Source organism: Panicum hallii, chromosome 3 (genome assembly GCF_002211085.1).
Source record: "Panicum hallii strain FIL2 chromosome 3, PHallii_v3.1, whole genome shotgun sequence".
Lineage (NCBI taxonomy): Eukaryota > Viridiplantae > Streptophyta > Magnoliopsida > Poales > Poaceae > Panicum > Panicum hallii.
The window spans coordinates 45502461-45522761 of NC_038044.1; the positions used below are offsets into that span (position 1 = coordinate 45502461).

At 47.1% G+C, this 20301-nt stretch overlaps 1 protein-coding gene and 1 pseudogene across 1 annotated transcript; one reads left to right on the forward strand and one right to left on the reverse strand.

Annotated features, from left to right (window-relative positions):
• Positions 1 to 2123: 2123 nt before the first annotated feature.
• Positions 2124 to 13478, reverse strand: LOC112887809 (putative pentatricopeptide repeat-containing protein At5g08310, mitochondrial). Its single transcript, XM_025954077.1, has 2 exons — positions 10873 to 13478; positions 2124 to 3253 (listed from the first exon to the last, which is right to left on the reverse strand). The coding sequence occupies exon 1, from the start codon at positions 13384 to 13386 to the stop codon at positions 10885 to 10887; it is 2502 nt and encodes an 833-aa protein (XP_025809862.1). The 5' UTR covers positions 13387 to 13478; the 3' UTR covers positions 2124 to 3253; positions 10873 to 10884.
• A 2808-nt stretch (positions 13479 to 16286) lies between these two features.
• Positions 16287 to 19277, forward strand: LOC112885444 (annotated as a pseudogene).
• The last annotated feature ends 1024 nt before the right edge of the window (positions 19278 to 20301 follow it).

The following is a 20301-nucleotide window of genomic DNA, read 5'->3' on the forward strand; positions in this document are numbered from 1 at the left end:
TACCCTTAAAACATGGGATTTTCATCTGTAATTATAGCCCACACAAAATAATGAAACACCATGTTCGTACAGAACAAATAAGTCTCAATCAACAACAGAAACATGGCGAATCACCTGAAAATAATTGAAGAGGATTGCTTATTCAATCCAAACAGCTAATAAGAACTCGGAACGATTTATTTGTGGTCTTGTGAAATTAACTGCTTCCCAATTCATAACTGAAAACAATTAACAATGTTCTTATGAACTCTACTCCAACCTTTTTTTAGAGTGACTCTTACTCGAACTGAATGGTGCTGCTCAATGGTTGGATGTCTATGTAGCCAAGAATTCTCAAAAAGCAAAAGCAATTTAATTGCATTCAAAGCTCCGCCCGACATTATTTCTCCTGATTTTGTGCCTGTCAGTGATCATCTAATTCCACATAAGAGATTATCTAGCTTCTTCATGTAGCACAGACCAGAATAAACATTGACTTGCAAAAGAGAGTTGCCTACAAAGCATCATCTGATAGGCTTGTAGCTGATTCCAACCTTGGAGATTCCAACCGTGGACCTTAAATAGAAAGACTTCAGATGGTTTATATCTCCAGCTTTTCAAGTGGAGCTTTATTTTAAACGTTAATTGCATCGATTGACGATTGCCAGTCAAATAGCTGATTTCAGATTTTGATTTTAAATCCAGATCAATTAAATCTGAACCACGTAGTTTATTGAAAACCTATTATCCAAAACCTTTGTACGGGTTGCCAAATGGATTCTGAACCCTTCACTCCAAGTCCCCATGCCTTATTTCAAAATGCATCTTCAACGCCCCCACCGGATGCATAAGATTAAGCATTTCTCATTTACATCCCTCAACCATGTATTGTTAAACAACTGATAAAAGTAAATAGAATTCCCAGTACTGGTATGCTGGTTGAATTATGATAAGCTGACTCTGATATAGCATCAAAATAGCACTTCTCCATGAACCCAGAAATACACAGAGGCAACATCTGCCAAATATTTGCAGGACAAAGATAAAGAAATAATCATAAGGTACTGAAAAGGCTGTTCTGTCTGGGGTAACTAGAAAGACTTAGTACTCTGCATTTATAAAGCAACCAGAAGAGAATGGATGATTACGTAGTATACCTATTCTAACTGATAATGTTCATTACAATTTGGATACAAGCATCAAGGAACACGAAATAGCAAGCTGAATCATGATGAATTAAAAGTGGCACCATTCAAGTTTTAATTACTTACTAGGTCCGTGCCCGTGCGTTGCTACGGGTATTAAAAACATTTCATAGCACTACTTAGAGCATACTTAGAGCATGAGGAAAACATTACATGGTTAGGCTTATTGATATCCACACGCAAACCTCTGCACAATAGTTTTAAAATTTAACAAACCAAGATACACCATGTCTTTGCACCAATCCGGAGTAGTTTTCAGGTCATGTCCAGGTACATGTTTTTGACTCACGGTAGAGCATAAATTGCACTAAGTTTGTAGATTGTAACCATGATATAAAAAACTTCATAACGGTTCATATTATAATATAAAAAAAGTATCACAAAAAGTAGGGGCAAAACATTTCTAGTGCAATACATAAGAGCATGGGTAGCATTGGTACGTTGTTGAAATTCTCTCATTGCTAAATGTCATGTAGCCTGCACTTCAGCCCTAGGTGATATGCAATCTCTGGAGCTCATTTCATTTCATAGTTGCTGTGTTCGTGGCCACGTTCGATACGAATGTCGATACGACATGGGATCTGGTTCCCAGATCTCGATGCCTGAGATACAATCTTGGTGTATTACGTGACTCATATGTTTGTTATGTCTGATAGAAATGTTTGACAAAGTTCACAGATGTTCATTGCTTACATTTTTATTTTGCATAGGTAGTAGTGCAAATATATTGTTTGATTAATTTCACTTTTTACATATAGCTTGTTAATTGTTTATTTGAGAGTTAAGAACTGTCAGAATCTGATGGTTGTCACAAATTCCTTAGCATCTTTTTTTTCTTTGAATCAATTCACATAAAAAGGAAATCTAAAAAATATTTTTTCTCTCTACAACTCATCAATTAAACCGCAGAGGTTTTCTCATTTCCAGTTGCAGCTCCAAAGTATATCAATTATAGCATGAATTCAAATCTCCTTTCTAAAACTCCATGTCTCATCTCTTTCAGAGTTCCAGTCTTTCAGATTGCAAGCAGCAGCAGCAACTGGTCAACACATATGAGGCTCAAAGAAACAATTTAGATAAAGCACCCTTGTACAACAGGAGAACAGATCTAAGATAAGATCGATGTCCTTCAAAGTAAAAAGGATGAAATCAGTGTGCAATTCATTCAGAAATAGCAAAAACTCTGAACATTGAGAACACATGCAAAACAGGGAGGCTGCAGAACCAAACTGCCCACATGAAAATCACTCAATACTGAAAACATTCCAGGGGTTATGGTAAAATAAGGAACTTTGGATAGCTCCAAAAATGGCATATGTAACAGACTAGAACCACAACAGCACCTCATGTAGATCGATGTGCCCCAGGGGCAAATAATATATATCAAAAGGCATGGGAATGAGAAACAAACAAAACCTCAAAAGGTTTTGTTTTATTTTTAGTACTTCCGAAAAGCAGAATGTTATCACAGAAAAGAGGAGGTTATGAGGGCACCATCCCATGTTTAACTGCAGATCATGTTTGGCCTAATCAGAAAAAAATGACAAATGCAGGTACATCCCTAGTGATTCAGCAATCGTATCAGCAGTCCAAGAAGTATCCAGGAGCAAGAGGAGCTGCACTTTCACATATCAAGCACCAGTTTTTTTTCCCACAAGATTCAAGGTTGAGATAGTGCGTACAAATGGTCACGTATTAAATCAGAAATATAAGTATATCTACTATTTACCAAGACAAAGTGGTTCTCTATCAGATTTTTTAAAAACACTACTACTGATAGAGGAGCTTACTGACCTTCGCGTGGTGGGATATCAAAGCTTTGGTAAGTGGTGACACACTCGGAATTTACCCAAATACATGTACAGGTTAGACATTTTGTTATATTCTAAAACTATTACCACCTGAACAAATGTTTGATAGCTGGATTCAGAAATTCAACATATATTCTAAAACTATTACCACCTGAACAAATGTTTGATAGCTGGATTCAGAAATTCAACATATATTCTAAAACTATTACCACCTGAACAAATGTTTGATAGCTGGATTCAGAAATTCAACATATATTTCTGCAAACAAAAAAAATGGTCACAGAATTAGGAACAACATACATATTCAGAATTTAGTGAACATATGGATACTAATTTCATGCTGGTACCATTAAAATGGACAAAACACTTGGCAGCTCTCTGATGTAAGAGCAATCATGCAAAGGTGTAATGGTATAAAGACATGCAAAAAGGTATTGGCATAAGACTGCTAGTAGAACAAAATATACTTTTCAATCATCAGATATCAGAGGCGAAGCTAGATATAAATTAGCCCTAGGGCACAGCTCAAGTAACTTTCTCAGCCTCTACAACTACATAAGATATCAACAAAAACATGAGAGGCAGAAGAAAGATGCGGAAAACAGGATGGAGAGCTCACCTTGGACATCAATGACGACAGCCGTACTCGTGTTGACATTGACATAAGCACCTGCATCTCGCCCCGTTCCAAGGGAGACCTGCACGGGCGGCCGTCTTCCGATCGGCGCGAGGGCGAGCACTGGCTGCGATTGATTGGATGGGGCGAGCACGAATCAGACTTTTTTTTGGCGAAGGCGGCATCGCGAGCGCAATCAGCCCGCCTAGCTCCGGTGGGTTGGCCGGCCGGCCGGCCGTTGCAGTTGTGGACGCCTGGCGACGGTCACGTACCAGGGGCCGCGGTACCGGGAGCGACAGCGACGGCTCGGAGGGCTCGGAGGACGTGGGGGCAACAGCAACGGTGGCCGCGACGGCTCGGAGGAGGCAGGTGTTGGAAATCCACCTCCCCCCGAGTGGTTTCTCAAGCACAACCGAGCGGTTTGCCTTGACTGGGAGGGGATGAACACACTCACACCTTTGAGGTTGTTTGCACTAGAGCTCCGACTGGATCCCGGTTGCTGCTGTGAGTTTTGATTTAAGTAGAAGTTCCAAGAGGACAAGTTATAATAAAGGGGCGTTGGCTACAAGACCAGGCGCAAGTTACAAGCAAAAGAGTCTTGGTGCACGGGCTGCATGCAAGCAGTAAATGCGGCGTGCTGCTGCCTACAACTAGTTTGTTTTAGCCTAGATACTGCCTACACAAGGGTTAAAACCCCAACAATTCTCCCCCTAAGCCTTGTGTGCCTTGCTCGAGGGTACTTAGATCATCCCGATCCTAGATCGCAACTCCTGAAACTTTACTCGCCCGAGTGCCTTCGTCAGGATGTCAGCGAGCTAATCCTTGGTGTTGATGTAGTCGGTGTCGATGAATCCTTTCTCAATGCAGTCGTGAATGAAGTGGTACCTCAACTCGATATGCTTGCTTCGCTCGTGGAAGACGGGATTCTTGCTCAGCGCCGGTGCCAACTTGCTGTCCATCATGAGCTCCACACATTCAGCCTTCCTTCCCATGAGTTCACCGAGTAGTCGCGCGAGCCAAACCGCTTGAGTTGCTACCACGGTAGCTGCAACGTACTCTGCCTCACATGATGACAGAGCCACCACTCGTTGCTTGAGTGATTGCCAACTCACCGGGCACTTCCCAAGGTAGAAGAGGTTGCCGCTGGTGCTCTTGTGATTGTCGATGTCGCCGGCGTGGTCGCTGTCGCTGTAGCCAACCAACTGAGTTGTTTCGGTCGACTTCTCGTAGCGCAGGCCGTAGTCGAGCGTGCCGTTGATGTAGCGGAGGATGCCCTTCACCGCCTTCATATGCTCTTCAGTCGGCCTCTCCATAAAACGACTCGCAAATCCAACTGCAAAGGCCAGATCTAGTCGCGTGCGGAGGAGATACCAGAGGCTTCCGACTAGTCGCCAATACTCGGTGGAGACGACTTCCGGAGCGATGCTGTCGCGGCTCAGGCGCAGCCTTTCCTCCATGGGCGTGGGTGGCACCCCTCCATCCCGCCAATCTTCACGACTTGGGCAGCATACTGTGCTTGGCTCACAGTGATGTGCCCGCCCTCCTGATGCACCTCAATGCCAAGATAGAAGGAGAGAAGCCCAGGATCACTCATCTGGAGTTGGCCCTTCATCTCCTTCTTGAACTTGTTGATGGCCTGCTTAGATGATCCGGTGATCACCAGATCGTCGACGTAGACACCGACCAGCAGTGGCTCCCCGTGCTTGCCACCACCCCACCTGTATATGGCGTGCTCGTGCGCGCTCTGCTTGAAGTCGAGTGCTTTGAGCGTCGAGTCAAGCTTCGCGTTCCAGGCCCGCGGCGCCTGCCATAAGCCATAGAGGGCCTTACACAGCCGCAGCATCATTCCTTCCTCCCCTAGTACGACGAACACGGGGGGGCTGCTTGACGTAGACCTCCTCCTTCAGAATTCCATTCAGGAAGGCCGATTTGACGTCCATGTGGTGGACAGTCCAGCCCTCCTGAGCGGCAAGAGCCAGAAGCACTCACACCGACTCCATGCGAGCCACAGGTGCGTATACTTCATCCAAATCGACACCGGCCTGCTGAACAAAACCGCACGCCACCAATTGCGCCTTGTGCTTGATGATCTTTCCCGCCTCGTCGCGCTTCAGCTTGAACACCCACTTTAGCCCAATGGCCTGGTGCCCAGCTGGGAGTTTGACCAACAGCCAAGTCTTGTTGCGCTCAACCGAGTTGATTTCATCGCGCATTGCCACTCTCCAGGCTTCCTCCCGCTCCGCCTCAGCAAAGGAGCATGGCTCCCTCGTGCTGGTGAGCATCAACTCCGCCTACTCGAATTCTACTTGCTCAAGGCCTAGGTGCGGCTCACTGAGCAAGTCTTCCATTGTGCGATAGCGCAATGGGGCATCATCGTGATCGTTGTCGAGGTGCGAGTCGTTGCTGCCGTAAGTCGGGGAAGAACTCGGAGCAGCGCTCGTAGGTGAATCAGCACTTGGAGCGGCCTCTCGAGTACTTGGAGTACCCTCCCGAGCATTTGGAGGGGCCTCTCGAGTACTTGGAGTACCTTCCCGAGCATTTGGAGTGGCCTCACGAGTACTTGGAGTACCCGCACGAGCACTCGGAGTGGCCTCACGAGTACTTGGGGTACCCTCCCGAGCACTTGGAGGGGCCTCACGAGTACTCGGACTGCCCTCATGAGCACTTGGAGTCGCACCAGCGGGAGCAGGGGGGAGTCAGGGAAGCAGTCGGGGGTGGGGGGGGGGGCAGGGTCGCCTCACCCCCAAAAGTACTCAAAATAGAGTTCATAGTACTCGGAGACATACCAAGGGAAGTTGGAGAAGCACTCGAGGGGGTAGCTGACTCCTCTGCAGCTTCCACCAGGTACTCGACGACGAAGTCGGAGTTGCACCCAGGGTTACCATCTTCCTCCTGCGACCAGTTCCAGCCGTGATCTTCATCAAACACTACGTCGCGCGTTGTGCGCACACGCTGTCTCTCTGGGTCCAGCACCCGATAGGCCTTGACTCCTTCCTCGTAGCCGATGAAGACGTCTAGGGTCGACCGGTCTTCAAGCTTGCCACGATGCCCGAGTTCCTTTACGTACGCCAGGCACCCAAAGGTGCGTAGGAACTGGACCGCCGGCATGCTTCCATGCCACGCCTCATATGGCGTCTTGTCAGAGAGGGCCCGGGTGGTCGAGCGGTTGAGGAGGAACACCGCCGTGCTCACCGCCTCTGCCTAGTAGATGGCTGGCATGCCTTTCTGCTTCAGCAGGGCACGCGCCATTGCCACCACCGACTGGTTGCGCCGCTTCACCACGCCGTTCTGCTGCGGCGTGTGGGGCGCAGAGTGGTGCCGCTCCACACCTTGGCCAGCAAAGTACTCGGCGAAGGACGCCGTTGTGAACTCGCCGCCGTTGTCGGTGCGGAACACCCTCAGCTTCCTCCCGCACTTGTTCACCACAGCCGCCTTGATCTTCTTTATGGATTCCGGTGCACTGCTCTTCTCTGCGAGGAAAGCAGCCCACATATACCTCGTGGCATCATCCACCAGTAGCAGGATGTAGCACCGGCCTCCTGGAGTTGCCGGCGTGATGGGGCCGCACAAGTCGCCATGTACAAGTTCGAGCAGTTTGTCCGCCTTGTACTTGGCTTGCTTGGGGAAGGGGGCGCGCCAGTGCTTGGTGGTGACGCAGACGTCACACAGCTGCTCAACGTGAGCCAGCTGCGGCAGCCCCCGCACCATGCTCCTCCGCCCCATCTGCTGTAAGGCGCCGAAGTTGACATGCCCGAACCAGTCATGTCACCGCCAGGCATCGTCGCCACGGCATGTGGTGAGGCAGACTGGCCTCGCGACCTCCAGTCGCAGCACGGACAGCCTGTTCCCGCTGCGGGGAACCCTTGCCAACAGCCAGCTCTCACGATCACGGATCCGCAAGACACCATCTTCGATGTGAATCTTGGACCCGATCTTGTCAAGTTGCCCAATTGAGATGATGGAGTTGCGCAGCTTCGGGATGTAGTAGACCCCATCCAGGCCCTTGTGTTCCCCGTTCCTCCCGGAGAAGATGACAGTGCCACAGCCATGGATGGCCATGACCGACCCGTCACCGAACTTGACCGAGCCGCGCATGGCCCGATCGAGGTGGGAGAAGACGTCGCTCCGCCCTATCATGTGGTTGGTGGCCCCTGTGTCCAGGTACCACCCTTCCATCAACTCATCTTCCCCGCCCTTTCCGAGGTAGGCTTGAGCCCGAGGCTCCTCGATGCAGGTTGTTGTTGTAGCCGTCGTCGCAGGCAGGGGAGCAGGCTCGCGGCCGACCCCTAGTCGCCCGAGTACTCATCAGCCGCCTTCTTGACCATCTCGACTACTTCCTTAGCCTCCTGCACAAAAAACAACTCGGTTTGTGGCTCCTCCGAGTGGTTTTCCACACAGACTTGTGCCATGAAAAGGCACGGCTCTTCTTCCGCCTGGGCCAGGTGCGCTTGCCCCTTCTTGGGCTACTTGCACTCATGTGCACAGTGGCCAGCACGGCCACAGTTGTGGCAGGTGTCGTCGCGCGGTGGCTTCCTCATCTCACCGCCATCGACTGCTTTCTTCTTTGGAGCCGGCGGGCACCAGCCACTGGCTCCTGCTGCCTCCGGTCCTGGACGAGCCCTCGCACGACTCACGATCTCGCCGACGCAGTGCATCAGCATACAACAGCTTGCCCGAGTCGGGATTCGAGTCGGCGCGGTCCATGCGATCCTCCTGCGCCTTCAGACACCCAGTCACCTCCTCTAGTGAGAGAGAGGAGATGTCCAGCAACGTCTAAATGGATGTCACCAGGTGGTCGAACCGAGGTGGCACCGACCGAAGGAGCTTCTCCACTACTCGCTACTCCTCCATCTCCTCACCTAGTTCCTCCAAGTTGATGACGAGGTTGGACAGGCGCAGAGCAAAGTCATCCACCTTCTCGCCGCTGCGACACGTCATGGCTTCAAACTCCCTCCGCAACTATTGGGCCCTGCCCTTCTGGACTGTCGCTGCCAACGCACATCGTCTTGATGGCATCCTATGTTTCTGCAGCCGACTGCTTCTTGGCCACCCGCGACACCATCTCTGGCGGTACTGAGAGGATAAGGACCTCTATCCATGCAATCTTCCTGAAAGTCGCAGTAGCCATACTCGATGGCGTCCCAGAGGTTGCGGGCTTGAAGCATCACCTTTATGACCAGGCTCCAGTGGGTGTAGTTGGATCTCGTCAGCGTCGGGTACTTTGCGCCACTCGACTCCTTCACCACCCTCTGAACGGCTGGCCACTCCCCATCCCGGTAGCGCCGCCCACGCGGGGAAGGGAGGGACGCCTCCGGTGGCGACGCAAGGTTATAGAGTCATTCGCAATGACCCTCCACCCCCCCCCCCCCATCTTTCTCACCGACCGGCATCTTCTCCTTCTTCACCTGCCACTGGTCCTTGGGCGTCAGGTCCTCCTTCCCATGGAAACCTTTTTCGCCCTCGATCGGCTTCTTGCTCTCCCTCGAGCCATGCCTAGACCCAACGGGCTTCCTGGATGGAGCCATTGATCCAACGGATACTTAACCTAGGCTCTCGTACCAATTGTTGAAAATCCACCTCCCACCAAGTGGTTTCTCAGGCACAACCGAGTGGTTTGCCTTGACTGGGAGGGGATGAACACACTCACACCTTTGAGGTTGTTTGCACTAGGGCTTCGACTAGATCCCGGTTGCTGCTATGAGCTTTGATTTAAGTAGAAGTCCCAAGGGGACAAGTTACAATAAAGGGCGCTGGCTACAAGACCACGTGCAAGTTACAAGGAAAAGAGCCTTAGTGCACGGGCTGCATGCAAGCAGTAAATGCGGCGTGCTGCTGCCTACAACTAGTTTGTTTTAGCCTAGATACTGCCTACACAAGGGTTAGAACCCCAACAGTGGGCGGGGAACGACAGGCGGATGTGGAGTAGAGGGCGGCGCAGCTGTGGATGTGGGCAATCAGAGGGAGACGCCCGGTAGGCGGCGGATCTGAGGGGCGGCGGCGGCTCTGCTCGGTTGCCCATGCGGGGGTAGCGAAGGAGAAGAGGAGACGGCGCGCGGGACACAGGCCACGACAGGCCCTCAGCGACGGATCACACCCAAAAAGAAGGGCCTGCTGAGGCAGCTCGCCAGTAGCATTTATGTCGCGCCGCTGACCTCACCAACAGGTCGTGGATCGCCCCACCGTGAAGATGTGATCACACCACCATCCCCACCAACAGATCGTGGATCGCCCCGCCGCCCTCATCACACCTCCCTGCTGATCGCGCCGATGGGATCGCGCCGCCGTCCTCATCGCGCTTCCCCTGCTGATCGCGCCTCCCTGCTGATCGCGCTGCCGTGGTGATCGTGCCGCCATGCTGATCGTGCAAACCGCACGACGCTCGGTGTTTGGCAGCCGCGTTCTCAGCAACGGCGTATGGGACGGAGATGATGCTGGAGAGTGAGGGCAATGGAGGCTGGAGGCGGCAGCGGCGATGGGGGAGGGCGAGGGGGAGACGGAGAGGAGGGGGAGGGCGAGGGGAAGGCGGAGAGGAGGGGGAGGGTGATGGGAGAAGGATTTTTGGCGAGACAACGGTTAGTGGAGGGGCGACGTACGAGCAAAAAAGTGTCGCCACTTGAGGTTTTTTAGTTGCAGAGAAAACCAACTCAAGCCAAAGTAAAAGGAGCAGTACATTACATAGTATTTCAAAGCAGACATGGAATTCTCAGATATAATATGATCAAAACATGATATCTAGTCCAATATAACTAGAATGTACCCATCAAATCGAGATACATGACCATGAAAACACCTATTTAGATATGTACCTATTTACATATTTGATAAAACCATTTTTGTTAAGGAGTACAGTAAGCTCGTCTCCTTTTTCTCCCTCTCAAATATGCATGAGATCTGCATATCACTGTATTAAGAGGTGAGAAGACCAAAACACAACAGCACATGACCTTACCAAAACATCGACCAAGAATGACCAATGCGATCTTATAAAGTAAGCTCATCGGTAGTGAGGAACAGGAAGAGGAGAGCATTCTCTTTACTACTCATTTTGCTGATATAACACAAGGAATGATGTCCGAAAAGTTTTTTAGGATTGAGCATACCTTGAAGGTCGATTAAGAAAGGTCTTCCCACATAAAGATGTTGCATGAAGCAACAACACGTGTAGACAAAAACAAAGTAAAATATGCACAAGTTGGAATCTCAAAGCTGACATCATGACTCTTTAGTTATAGAGAAACTTGAGAACATACAGAACCCATACCAGCAACAGATCTCATTTGCTTCCATCTTCATTGTGTGTAGTTTGATCCCCTGAAACTAAATACTTATCTACAAGTATTTTGATATCTGAAGATATCCTTCCATCTTTAGACAGCTCCTCAACTGCTTTATTTATAAAGCCTGTCATTTTCATATTACTACTGTGCACATCTTTTTGGAGAACTTCTTTTAAAAGATCACATCCTTTGCTGGCATGTCCATGTGATATCAAAAAATTTATGAAATGTAATAGGGAAAAAATATCTAAGTCATAACCTTTCATCTTCATCTCTTCATAGTACCTCAGTGCAGTCTCCATTCGATCACACTTGCACAATCCATTTACAAAAGCAGTATATGCTATGTCATTTGGAGCGCAACTGTTTTCCCTCATTTTGCACCACAAAACAATGGCTTCATCAGGTCTTCCAGCACTACAAAGTCCATCTATCAAGCTTGTATATGTAACAACCGTTGGTGGCTTCTCTTCATCACTCATTTTATTTAAGCAAGCGATTGCTTTGTCAATCCTGCCCGACTTGCTCCAAATATCAATCATAAGATTGTAGGTAACTACAGAAGGAAACAGACCCTTACTCAACATTTCTTCCATAATTTCTTGTGCCTCATCAAATTTACCTGATTTACGGAATCCGTTTATCAAGATATTATGTGCTACCACATCAGGAAGATAATATTTGGATGAAATGTCACGGAAAAGCTCCAGTGCATTGTCTATCTCTCCAATTTTACACATTCCATTCATGGCTGCAGAGTATGTGACAATGTCAGGAAGAAAACCCATTTTAGGCATTTCATCAAGAAATTGCAAGGCTTCTGTTATCCTGCCACTGAAGCAAAGCTGCTGCACCATCTCTGTGCAGTTCTTAATCCATGGTTTGTGCCCATTTGTCCGCATCTCCCTCAGTTGATCAATGGCAGCACTAGGGTCTTTTCTTCTAGAAATGCCATAAAACAAAGAATTGTATGTGAACTCCGAGGGTTTCAAACCAAGATCCTTCATTTTGTTAAACATCTGATATGCTTCATCAAGTCTATCTGATTTGCACAATTCAAGTATCAAATCATTAAACATCAAAAGCTTTCCCTTGCAATTGAGCCCAATCATTTCCTTGGTGAGAGCCAAAGCCAGATCCAGTTTCTTAAACTTACAAAGGCCGCACACAACAATGTTAAACGAATCACAGTTCGGTTTAACACCTTCACTGATAACAAACGGATGCAAACCACTAGTGTTATCATTACTAACCCTTTGACCACCATGCATCATGGACCTGAGCAACTGATAAGCTGCTTCTATGTCTCCACTATTAACAAACCCTTCTAGAACTACGTTATATATTGAGACAACAGTACCGGGTTTCAGATGCTCTGCATTTCCATTGATGAATGGAAATACAGTAGTGAAATGTCCTTCACTACAGAATGTCTCAATTATCTTTTTGAGTAAACGGACATCAGGAACGACCCCATTCCTCTTCATTTCCTCAAACAAGTGCACTGCCTTCCCAATCTTGTTTCCCTGACACAGACCCTCAATTAACACACTGTACATCGCCAAATCCACACGGAATCCATATCTGGCCATCTTGTCAAACATCTCCATGGCCATGTCGACCCTGCCCTGCTTGGAAAACCCATGGACCAGAACACTCAATGTCTTCTCACTTGGCATCATCCCCAGTGCCTCCATCCTCCCAACCAGCTCAACTGCGCTATCTACCTTCCCCCACTTGCTGAACGCCACCACAAGCATCGTCAGTACGTGTTCATCAACCCATCCCCTGTCACTCATCCTCTGGAACACGGTGTTTGCCTCGTCAGGACGGCCCGCGTTGCAATAGCACTGCAGGAGTGAGGTGAGCGTGTACCTGTCAACGCTCTCATCACCGCACCTCGCTACCATCTCGCGCAACCTCACCTCAACATCATCCGCGCGACCAGCCTTGGCGAGCGCGTTGAGGAGGCAGCTGTACGTGTATGAGTTCGGGGTGCAGCTGAGTGTAGTCCTCGCCGCATCAAAGACGCGGGCGGCAGTGTCGGGGAGGCCAGCGGCGCCAAGGCGGCGTAGGAGGAACCCCAGCGCCCCGGGTGTCATGGGGCAGCGCGAGGAGACAGCTTCGCCGGCAAGGCGGTCAAGGTGCGCGCGCTGGTGTGGGGGCAGGATGGATGCCATGGCGTTGAGGGAGTAGCAGGAGTGGCGGAAGCCCGGCTGCTCGGCGGCCCAGCGGAAGAAGTCTAGAGCATGACGCCAGGATGGGAGGCGGAGGATGACAGACTCCGCGGCGGGCGGCGAGAGATGCGCGGCGAGGCGGCGGAGGCGGACCGCGTCGCGGGTGGAGCGCGGGCGGGAGAATTCGTCGAGCAGGTGGTGGGCGAGGAATGACACGGAGGAGGGGGCGTGCGTGGATGGGGAGGCGGCTGCTGTGGTGGTGGTGAAGGGCTGGATAAGGAAGAGCGACGAGCGTGCGCGGCCGAAGCGGCCGAGAGACATGGGAATGGCCGGCGTCGAGTTTGGGCGATGGATTGGCGGCGAGAGCGGGGGAGGGTGCCGGGGGCAGCTCTAATCTGATTCGTGCAGCGCGATGCGAGTATGCGACAAGCCGACAAGTTAGGGACTTTGGGGAGAGATGTTTTCAAAACTGCGAACAAAACTCGATTGCTCCGTAAACATTTGGTCGATCATGCGAAAATGAAGAAGGTGAATGGTGTGGTCCGCACTTTCTCTCCTCACTCTTTTAATTGGTTTAGGATATAAAATGGATTAGTCCGCCACCATCTTATTCCTCACAAAGTCATAGATATATGGTCAATTTAATCCATAAAAATTCATAGTATCACATCGTGATAAACCATTGTATGCTCAATTGATTGAGCTAAGGATTTACCATCATGAGATAATGGGTAATAACTTCATATAAACCGATCATAATTTTATCTCTCACCACGCACACTCCTATCTATTGTATATTTTACTACCGTAGGATCCATGTTATGTTGAATTATTACAAAAGGCAGAATAAGATAAAATAACAACGTGAGCGCATGTAAAGTGTTTTAAAATTTAAAAAATCATAGTTTTTAAATCGGGCATCCAAATTTAAGAGCTTTAAAATATAAGTTTCAATAATCATTTTTAAAGAGACATAATTGCTTATAAGAATAGAAAAATATCAAACCGATTTAGTTAAAATGCCCAATTGATTTGCCAAATTGCATATCAGGGAGTATGGAAATAACATCCATCTCTACTAACAATGGCCTGTTTGGTTTAGTAGGATTAAACTTTAGTCCGGTCACGTTAGATATTGGACACCAATTAGAAGTACTAAATATAGTCTAATTACAAAACCAATTGCATAAATGGACGTTAATTCGCGAGACGAATTAGTCCATGATTTGATCATGTTGTGCTACAATAAACATATGCTAATGATGGATTAATTAGACTTAAATAGATTCGTCTCGTAAATTAGTACCAACTTATACAATTAGTTTTACAGTTAGCTCATGTTTAATTCCTCTATTTGGTATCAAACATCCGATGTGATCCGGACTAGAACCTGGATCCAAACACCCCTAAAAAGGAGCTAACGTGACACAGATTTCAATGTCTACGCCCTCCTGCGACCCTGTCGTCCCTCCTTAGTCTGGGCATTCGGGCTACCCGAATTTTTCGGGTCGGGCTTTTCGGGCTTTTGGGGAATTCGGGTATTGGGAAATGCTACCCGAAATCGGGTTTTCAAAAGCTAAGCCTGAAATTTCGGGTACCCGAATATTTCGGGTTCGGGTTCGGGTAGCCCGATTTGGCCCGAAATTTGATATCAGGTTAGAAATCAGTATTACATGTACGGATTTAAAGCATGATCAATAGTTAACAATAGCCAAACAAACGAGTATTAAAGAGCATGCAAGACTGCAAGTCAACAAAAATAAGAGGACGGAACGAGCTCTGGCTGGCTTAGTGGGCTGAGGTCAAAAGTGGGCACGTTGGATTCCTGCTTCTAAAATATTTCGGGCTATTCAGGTAATTCGGGTACCGCGGCCTACCACCCAAACAAGCCCGAAATTAATTCGGGTTTCACGGTTCAATACCCGCGGGAGCCCATTGGGTATCGGGCTTCGGGCTAAATGGGTTCGGGCTCAGGTTTTTCGGGTTTCGGGCTTCGGGCTCGGGTTTTATGCCCAGGCTATGGACATATTTTATTTTTATTTAATTCAGTGTTTGAAACGTAAAGAAAAAATAGAGAAGAGGAGAGAGAATCTCTATATATAGAGGAAATTTGTAGCGTTCTCTATTTTAGAGTACCATTTAGAGAACGCTGCTGGAGCAATAGAGAATGGAATCTCTCTATACATACAGCATAGAACGGTTTACAGAAAGCCGCTGGAGACAGCCTAAGTCCCTCCCCCGTCGTCCATTCTCGGGTGTACATCAGCCGCCCGATGGTCTTCACGTGCGATCTGACGCCTCCCAGACCCTCCCCCGACCCGCCTCCCACCCCGCACGCCTCTCCCGTTGGTTCCATCTCTTCCGCCTCGATGCCCTCTCCCTCACTACAGCACGCTGCCTACCCACTCGCTCCGCCCCAATGCCCACACCCTCTCCATGCCGCCGCCGCGGCGCCCAGTGCCTTCACCCTCCACTCACCCCCACCAATGAGGACCCTGTTTCTCCCCTCCCTCCCTCCCGCGCCCGGCCTCGCCAAGGTGCGCCGCCGCGTCCCCTTTCTCCTCTGCCGCCGCCGCACCGCTGCGCCACCTCGGGTCGTCCGTCGTGCATCGTCGCCTAGCACGGATCGGCACGGCACCGCTGCGCCGCCTCGGGTCGACAACGCCATCACCGCCGCGGCCTTACTCGGGTCGAAGTCAAGCATTGCTCCACGCACCCGGATCCCGCGACCTCCAATCATGCGGATCTACGGGCCGGCGCGCTGCCGCTCTCCATGCACGGATCTCCGACCTCTCTCCGCCCCGGTCACCCGCCTATAGCGCCGCACACCCGGATCCGGCAACCTCCAGTCACGCGGGTCAACGGGCTTCCTCGCAGCCGCTCGCCGCGGATCTCCGACCACTCTCCGCCACGGTCGGCCGCTCGCGGAAGCGTCGCCCTCCAGTCAGGCGAAACCGATGGAGGCGGGAAGAAACTGCACCATGCCCGATTAGTGCTGCCCCCCTCCCTTGTCGTTGTTGCCACATAGCTGTTGTACCTCCTTGTGCCCCACCGGCCACCATATGCCTCCTCCCCGCGTATGCTAGCCCCCGTCCAGACGTTGGCTCCACTTGCGCTTCCGAGCCCCCCAAACCCAAGGCCCCAAAGCCCCAACCTTGCAGCTAATCCCTCTGTCAGCCCTCACTTTTGCCACTACGCCTACCTGGAGGGGTTCCGTATGAATGGTTTCAATTGATTCTCATGTTGACGATGATGGTGAAGGAGATATGTTCCATCAGATGGTAAACTTGTATTCACAAAGAGCGCGGGGAAGGCGCGCTGGTGGTAGTGCTGACAGACTCTACGAGCTGAGAGCTGCTCTCGTTCTGCACAGAGGATGCCGGCCAGTACTTTGCTCGATATGTTGTTGAGCAGGTAACCAAATCTTTTACAACCTGATCAGGCAATGACCTGAATTGCTTACTTTATCTGATCATGATTGCGCATACTATATCAGGAGGCAGCCTATGCATTGCTTGCAGGCAGACATGATCACCACAGTGCTGGCACATATTGATTTCATCTCTACAATCATTCAGATTATATACTTTAAGGAGTCATTTATTTTTCGTGCTGAGAAATTAGTACATCTAAAAAAATGTGCTTTATTGTAAGGTTAGGTTTCTAAATCACGTAATTAATCTGTATCTATCCGTAAGTTTCTAGCTCGCTGGTCATTTCATGCGACAGGGCATCCCTATATATGTTCATTCAATAAACTACTTATGAGTCATGAAGTTGCTACTGTGACCCACAGCTTCTCAATGCCACAAAACTGGATTCTCGGTTCTCCTCAATTTTGGCGCCAAGGTGAGTGCGATTGATCAGATGATAATGATATACAGTTTTGCATATTAAGTTATTAACACAATTGTGTTTTGGGTTCAAGTTTATAGTGTGATTGACCCTTGCTGTGCGATATTTGCACAGGTGCAGAAGAAGGGGATGATGAATTGGCCAATATCATTTCCTCCAGCAGGTGGATTATTCACTCTATTAATCTATTTTAAACTGCTTATTGCTTGATTCAAATTTTGTCTGAAGTATATATATGATTGGAATACTACTGTGACATTTTGATTCATTGATTTTTGCTCTTAGAACTATTGCTATCCTAGCAATATGCTACGGAGCAGTGAATTTTCCAAGTTTAGGTGAAATTCAGTTTAACAAAATTCTACCTCGAATGGTATGTTCTTGTGCTCACTGTTATGTCAAGAAACATATCTTCTTTTTTCTCAGAGAAACACATCTTTTTTCGTAAACTAAGCATTAGTCATTTTTCATTTTATTAGTGATTTATCAATCTGATCCTAAATGTCTGCATGCATCCAACAGGTCTGTTTCCATGATCTTTTAGCTGAATCCTGGACTAGCTTGCCTTTTGTTGAGCCTTGGACTATATATACATCATGATATCACTCACGTTCGCATCCTTGTCATTCTCGTTCAGATGTGGACTTCTGAAGTGAACTCCGTGATACCGACTTAAAAAGCTTCTCTTGGCCTGTCTGCATGTGATGGTGTATTATCAGGTGAAAAGGAGAAGAATGACTCCTGTTTGAATCATTATGGACATATTTGGGTAATTATGTTAGACCAACTCCCATGAATCATTATGGACATATTTATTTAATAATATGGATATTTGCAGCATATTAAAGTTCTAAAAGGCTTGTTAGTTCTAAAAGGCTTGTTGCTGGGGATGCCTTCATTTTCCTCAGGTCTGCTGCTGTTTCCTGCCCATCTAGCATGATAGCAATTCTCCAATCCAGTGCTAACTTTCTGTTGTGCCTTCTGCAGGGGAGAAAATGGTGAACTTCGAGTTGGTGTTAGGTGGGCTATGAGGCAGTTGTCTAACGTAACTTCGTCAGTCATATCTAGCCAAAGCATGCACCTTGGAGTCCTTGCAACTGCATGGCATGCCATCAACACTAAATCCATGTTCATTGCATACTACAATGCAAACCTAGGTATGCTGACATGTCCGCGACAAGCTGATTACATTTCAGAGACAAAATATACTGATTTATCTTAGTTATCTTGCATGAAATTGCAACTTGCAATTTGTTCTAACTAAAGATAGTAAACCCTGTGTCTGGTCTCTAAATGTCAATGTTAGGATGAGCCCCTCAGAGTTCATCATACTATATGATCAGTATACGGAGTCATTAAAGAACAATTATTCTATTGGCATGAGATTCAGGATGCGGTTTGAAGGGGAAGAGGCACCAGGGCAGAGGTAATTATATTGCCTTATTGGCCTTCTGTAGTTACGTAGTTTCTTGTCGTCTGGTCTCAACATCGTCCGTGGTGGTTATTTGCAGTTATTCAAAGTAACTATTTTTGATATATCATTATCTTGTCTTGTAGGTTTACTGATACTTGCAGCATATTAAAGTTAAACTGAAATATAAATTAGAAATGCTAGCTCTAATACGTGTAAAATTTTGTGATGTTAAATACTTTTTCCCCTATGGAGTAATGATGCTTCTACTTATTAACACTTATTTAAAAAAAGAAATGAATCAAGCATCACTGGCAGTGATTAGAATTTTTACTCAAGTATAGGCTGCAGATAAATAGGGTAGGCAAGCTTTTCCTTTCCTAGGTTAGTTCTTCATATGTCTATACTCTATAATTTGTACACATAAATAGAAATCAGAAAAAAAATAGAATTTGTAAATGATCAAAAGTGCGAGCACTGCATCGACTCCATAATCCCAGTCAAGGAAACTCCAGCCTGCATATATACCTGCATGTGCCTTAAAGAAAATTTGGTGCTGTTGGTGTAGTTGGTATGTGAATTCTTGATTGAAATCGATGAAGATTGGTGAGCTCAAGAAGTTGGTGGGACTAGGGAACATTAGTTACTGTTTGTGCTTTTGGATGCTTCAGGGCACAATGTTTCCTTCAAGAATGTAAAGAATCATAATCTTGCTACGATATCTCAAAACGTATCTTTGGATGCTGAGATTCATGTAGGAATAGACTTCAGTTGTTTAGGATTGCTTTCACTTTAGGACAAGTATCTTTAGCACAATGTTTAGGATTGTTGTCAGCAACAAGAAGCGGCATGGGTTGTGTAAGACTATGAAAGGACAAGTATTATGTGAATGTTTGCGTGTGAGTATCAATGGATTTGAAAAATATCATTTGTTGTCCATACTTTACGTATTGATGTGAAATTTTTTTACCGCCCGTAGCAACGTGCGGGCACGAACCTAGTCTACCTCTAACATAGTAGTTGCCTTCACACTTATATCACACCATCACATATATATTCGCAATATGAACATGAATATTCACTTAATTCAAGTCAGGTGAATAAAGGCGATTTTCTATAAAGTCGTAAGCAACATTTTCAAAAATCATAAATAAATTAGTGTACACTAAAAATATTTTCTTACATAAGAAAATATATCATTGAACATAGTGATGAAAGATCTTATTTTGAACTCTTATTGAAACAAGTGTTGTGGTATAATCGGATTTTAATTTGGATGCTCAATTTTGAAACTAAGACATTTTTTAGTTTTGAAATTGTGTGCATGCACACACCTGTCCTCTCTTTTTCTTCCCCTCATTTATACATGCATGCGCTGACATCATTCATACTTTTTTTATTCTCTCTTTTCCAGCATGCATCCACTAACTTCCCTGATTTCTAGTTCTAATTTGTGTTGTTGCTTTGTTGCGCGTGCTTGAGCTAATCGGCTCCGCAAAAGAGGAAAGCTAGCCTTGCAAGAGTTCCTCTCCTTTCTATAAAAGGAGTGGTGGTGCGACCGTCTCATATTACGGCCAATTGTAAGTTAGCTACATCTATTATAATGAAGCAATTTCTCAGACTAAACATCCATGACTAACCTTACATTATAATAGTATATGTACTGCATAATATGATTTGAAAATATTTGTAAGTACTCTTAGCAATAAAAGAGATGACCTCATCATTTTGCAAAATACTTTTAGCTCTAGAAAAAATTAATATCATAGTTCTGAGAATTATAGCTGCAATTATAGTTTTTAAAATATTAAAACTTCATTTGATTTATTTTTCTGAAACAATGATTTTACACGATTTATGGTTGTTTTTTTAACAAGTCCATTGTTTAATTTGTGAAAGGTTAAGATGTCGCCTAGAGGGATTGAATAGGCAAATTCTGCCATTTTCAAAACTCAAACTCATTGTCAATA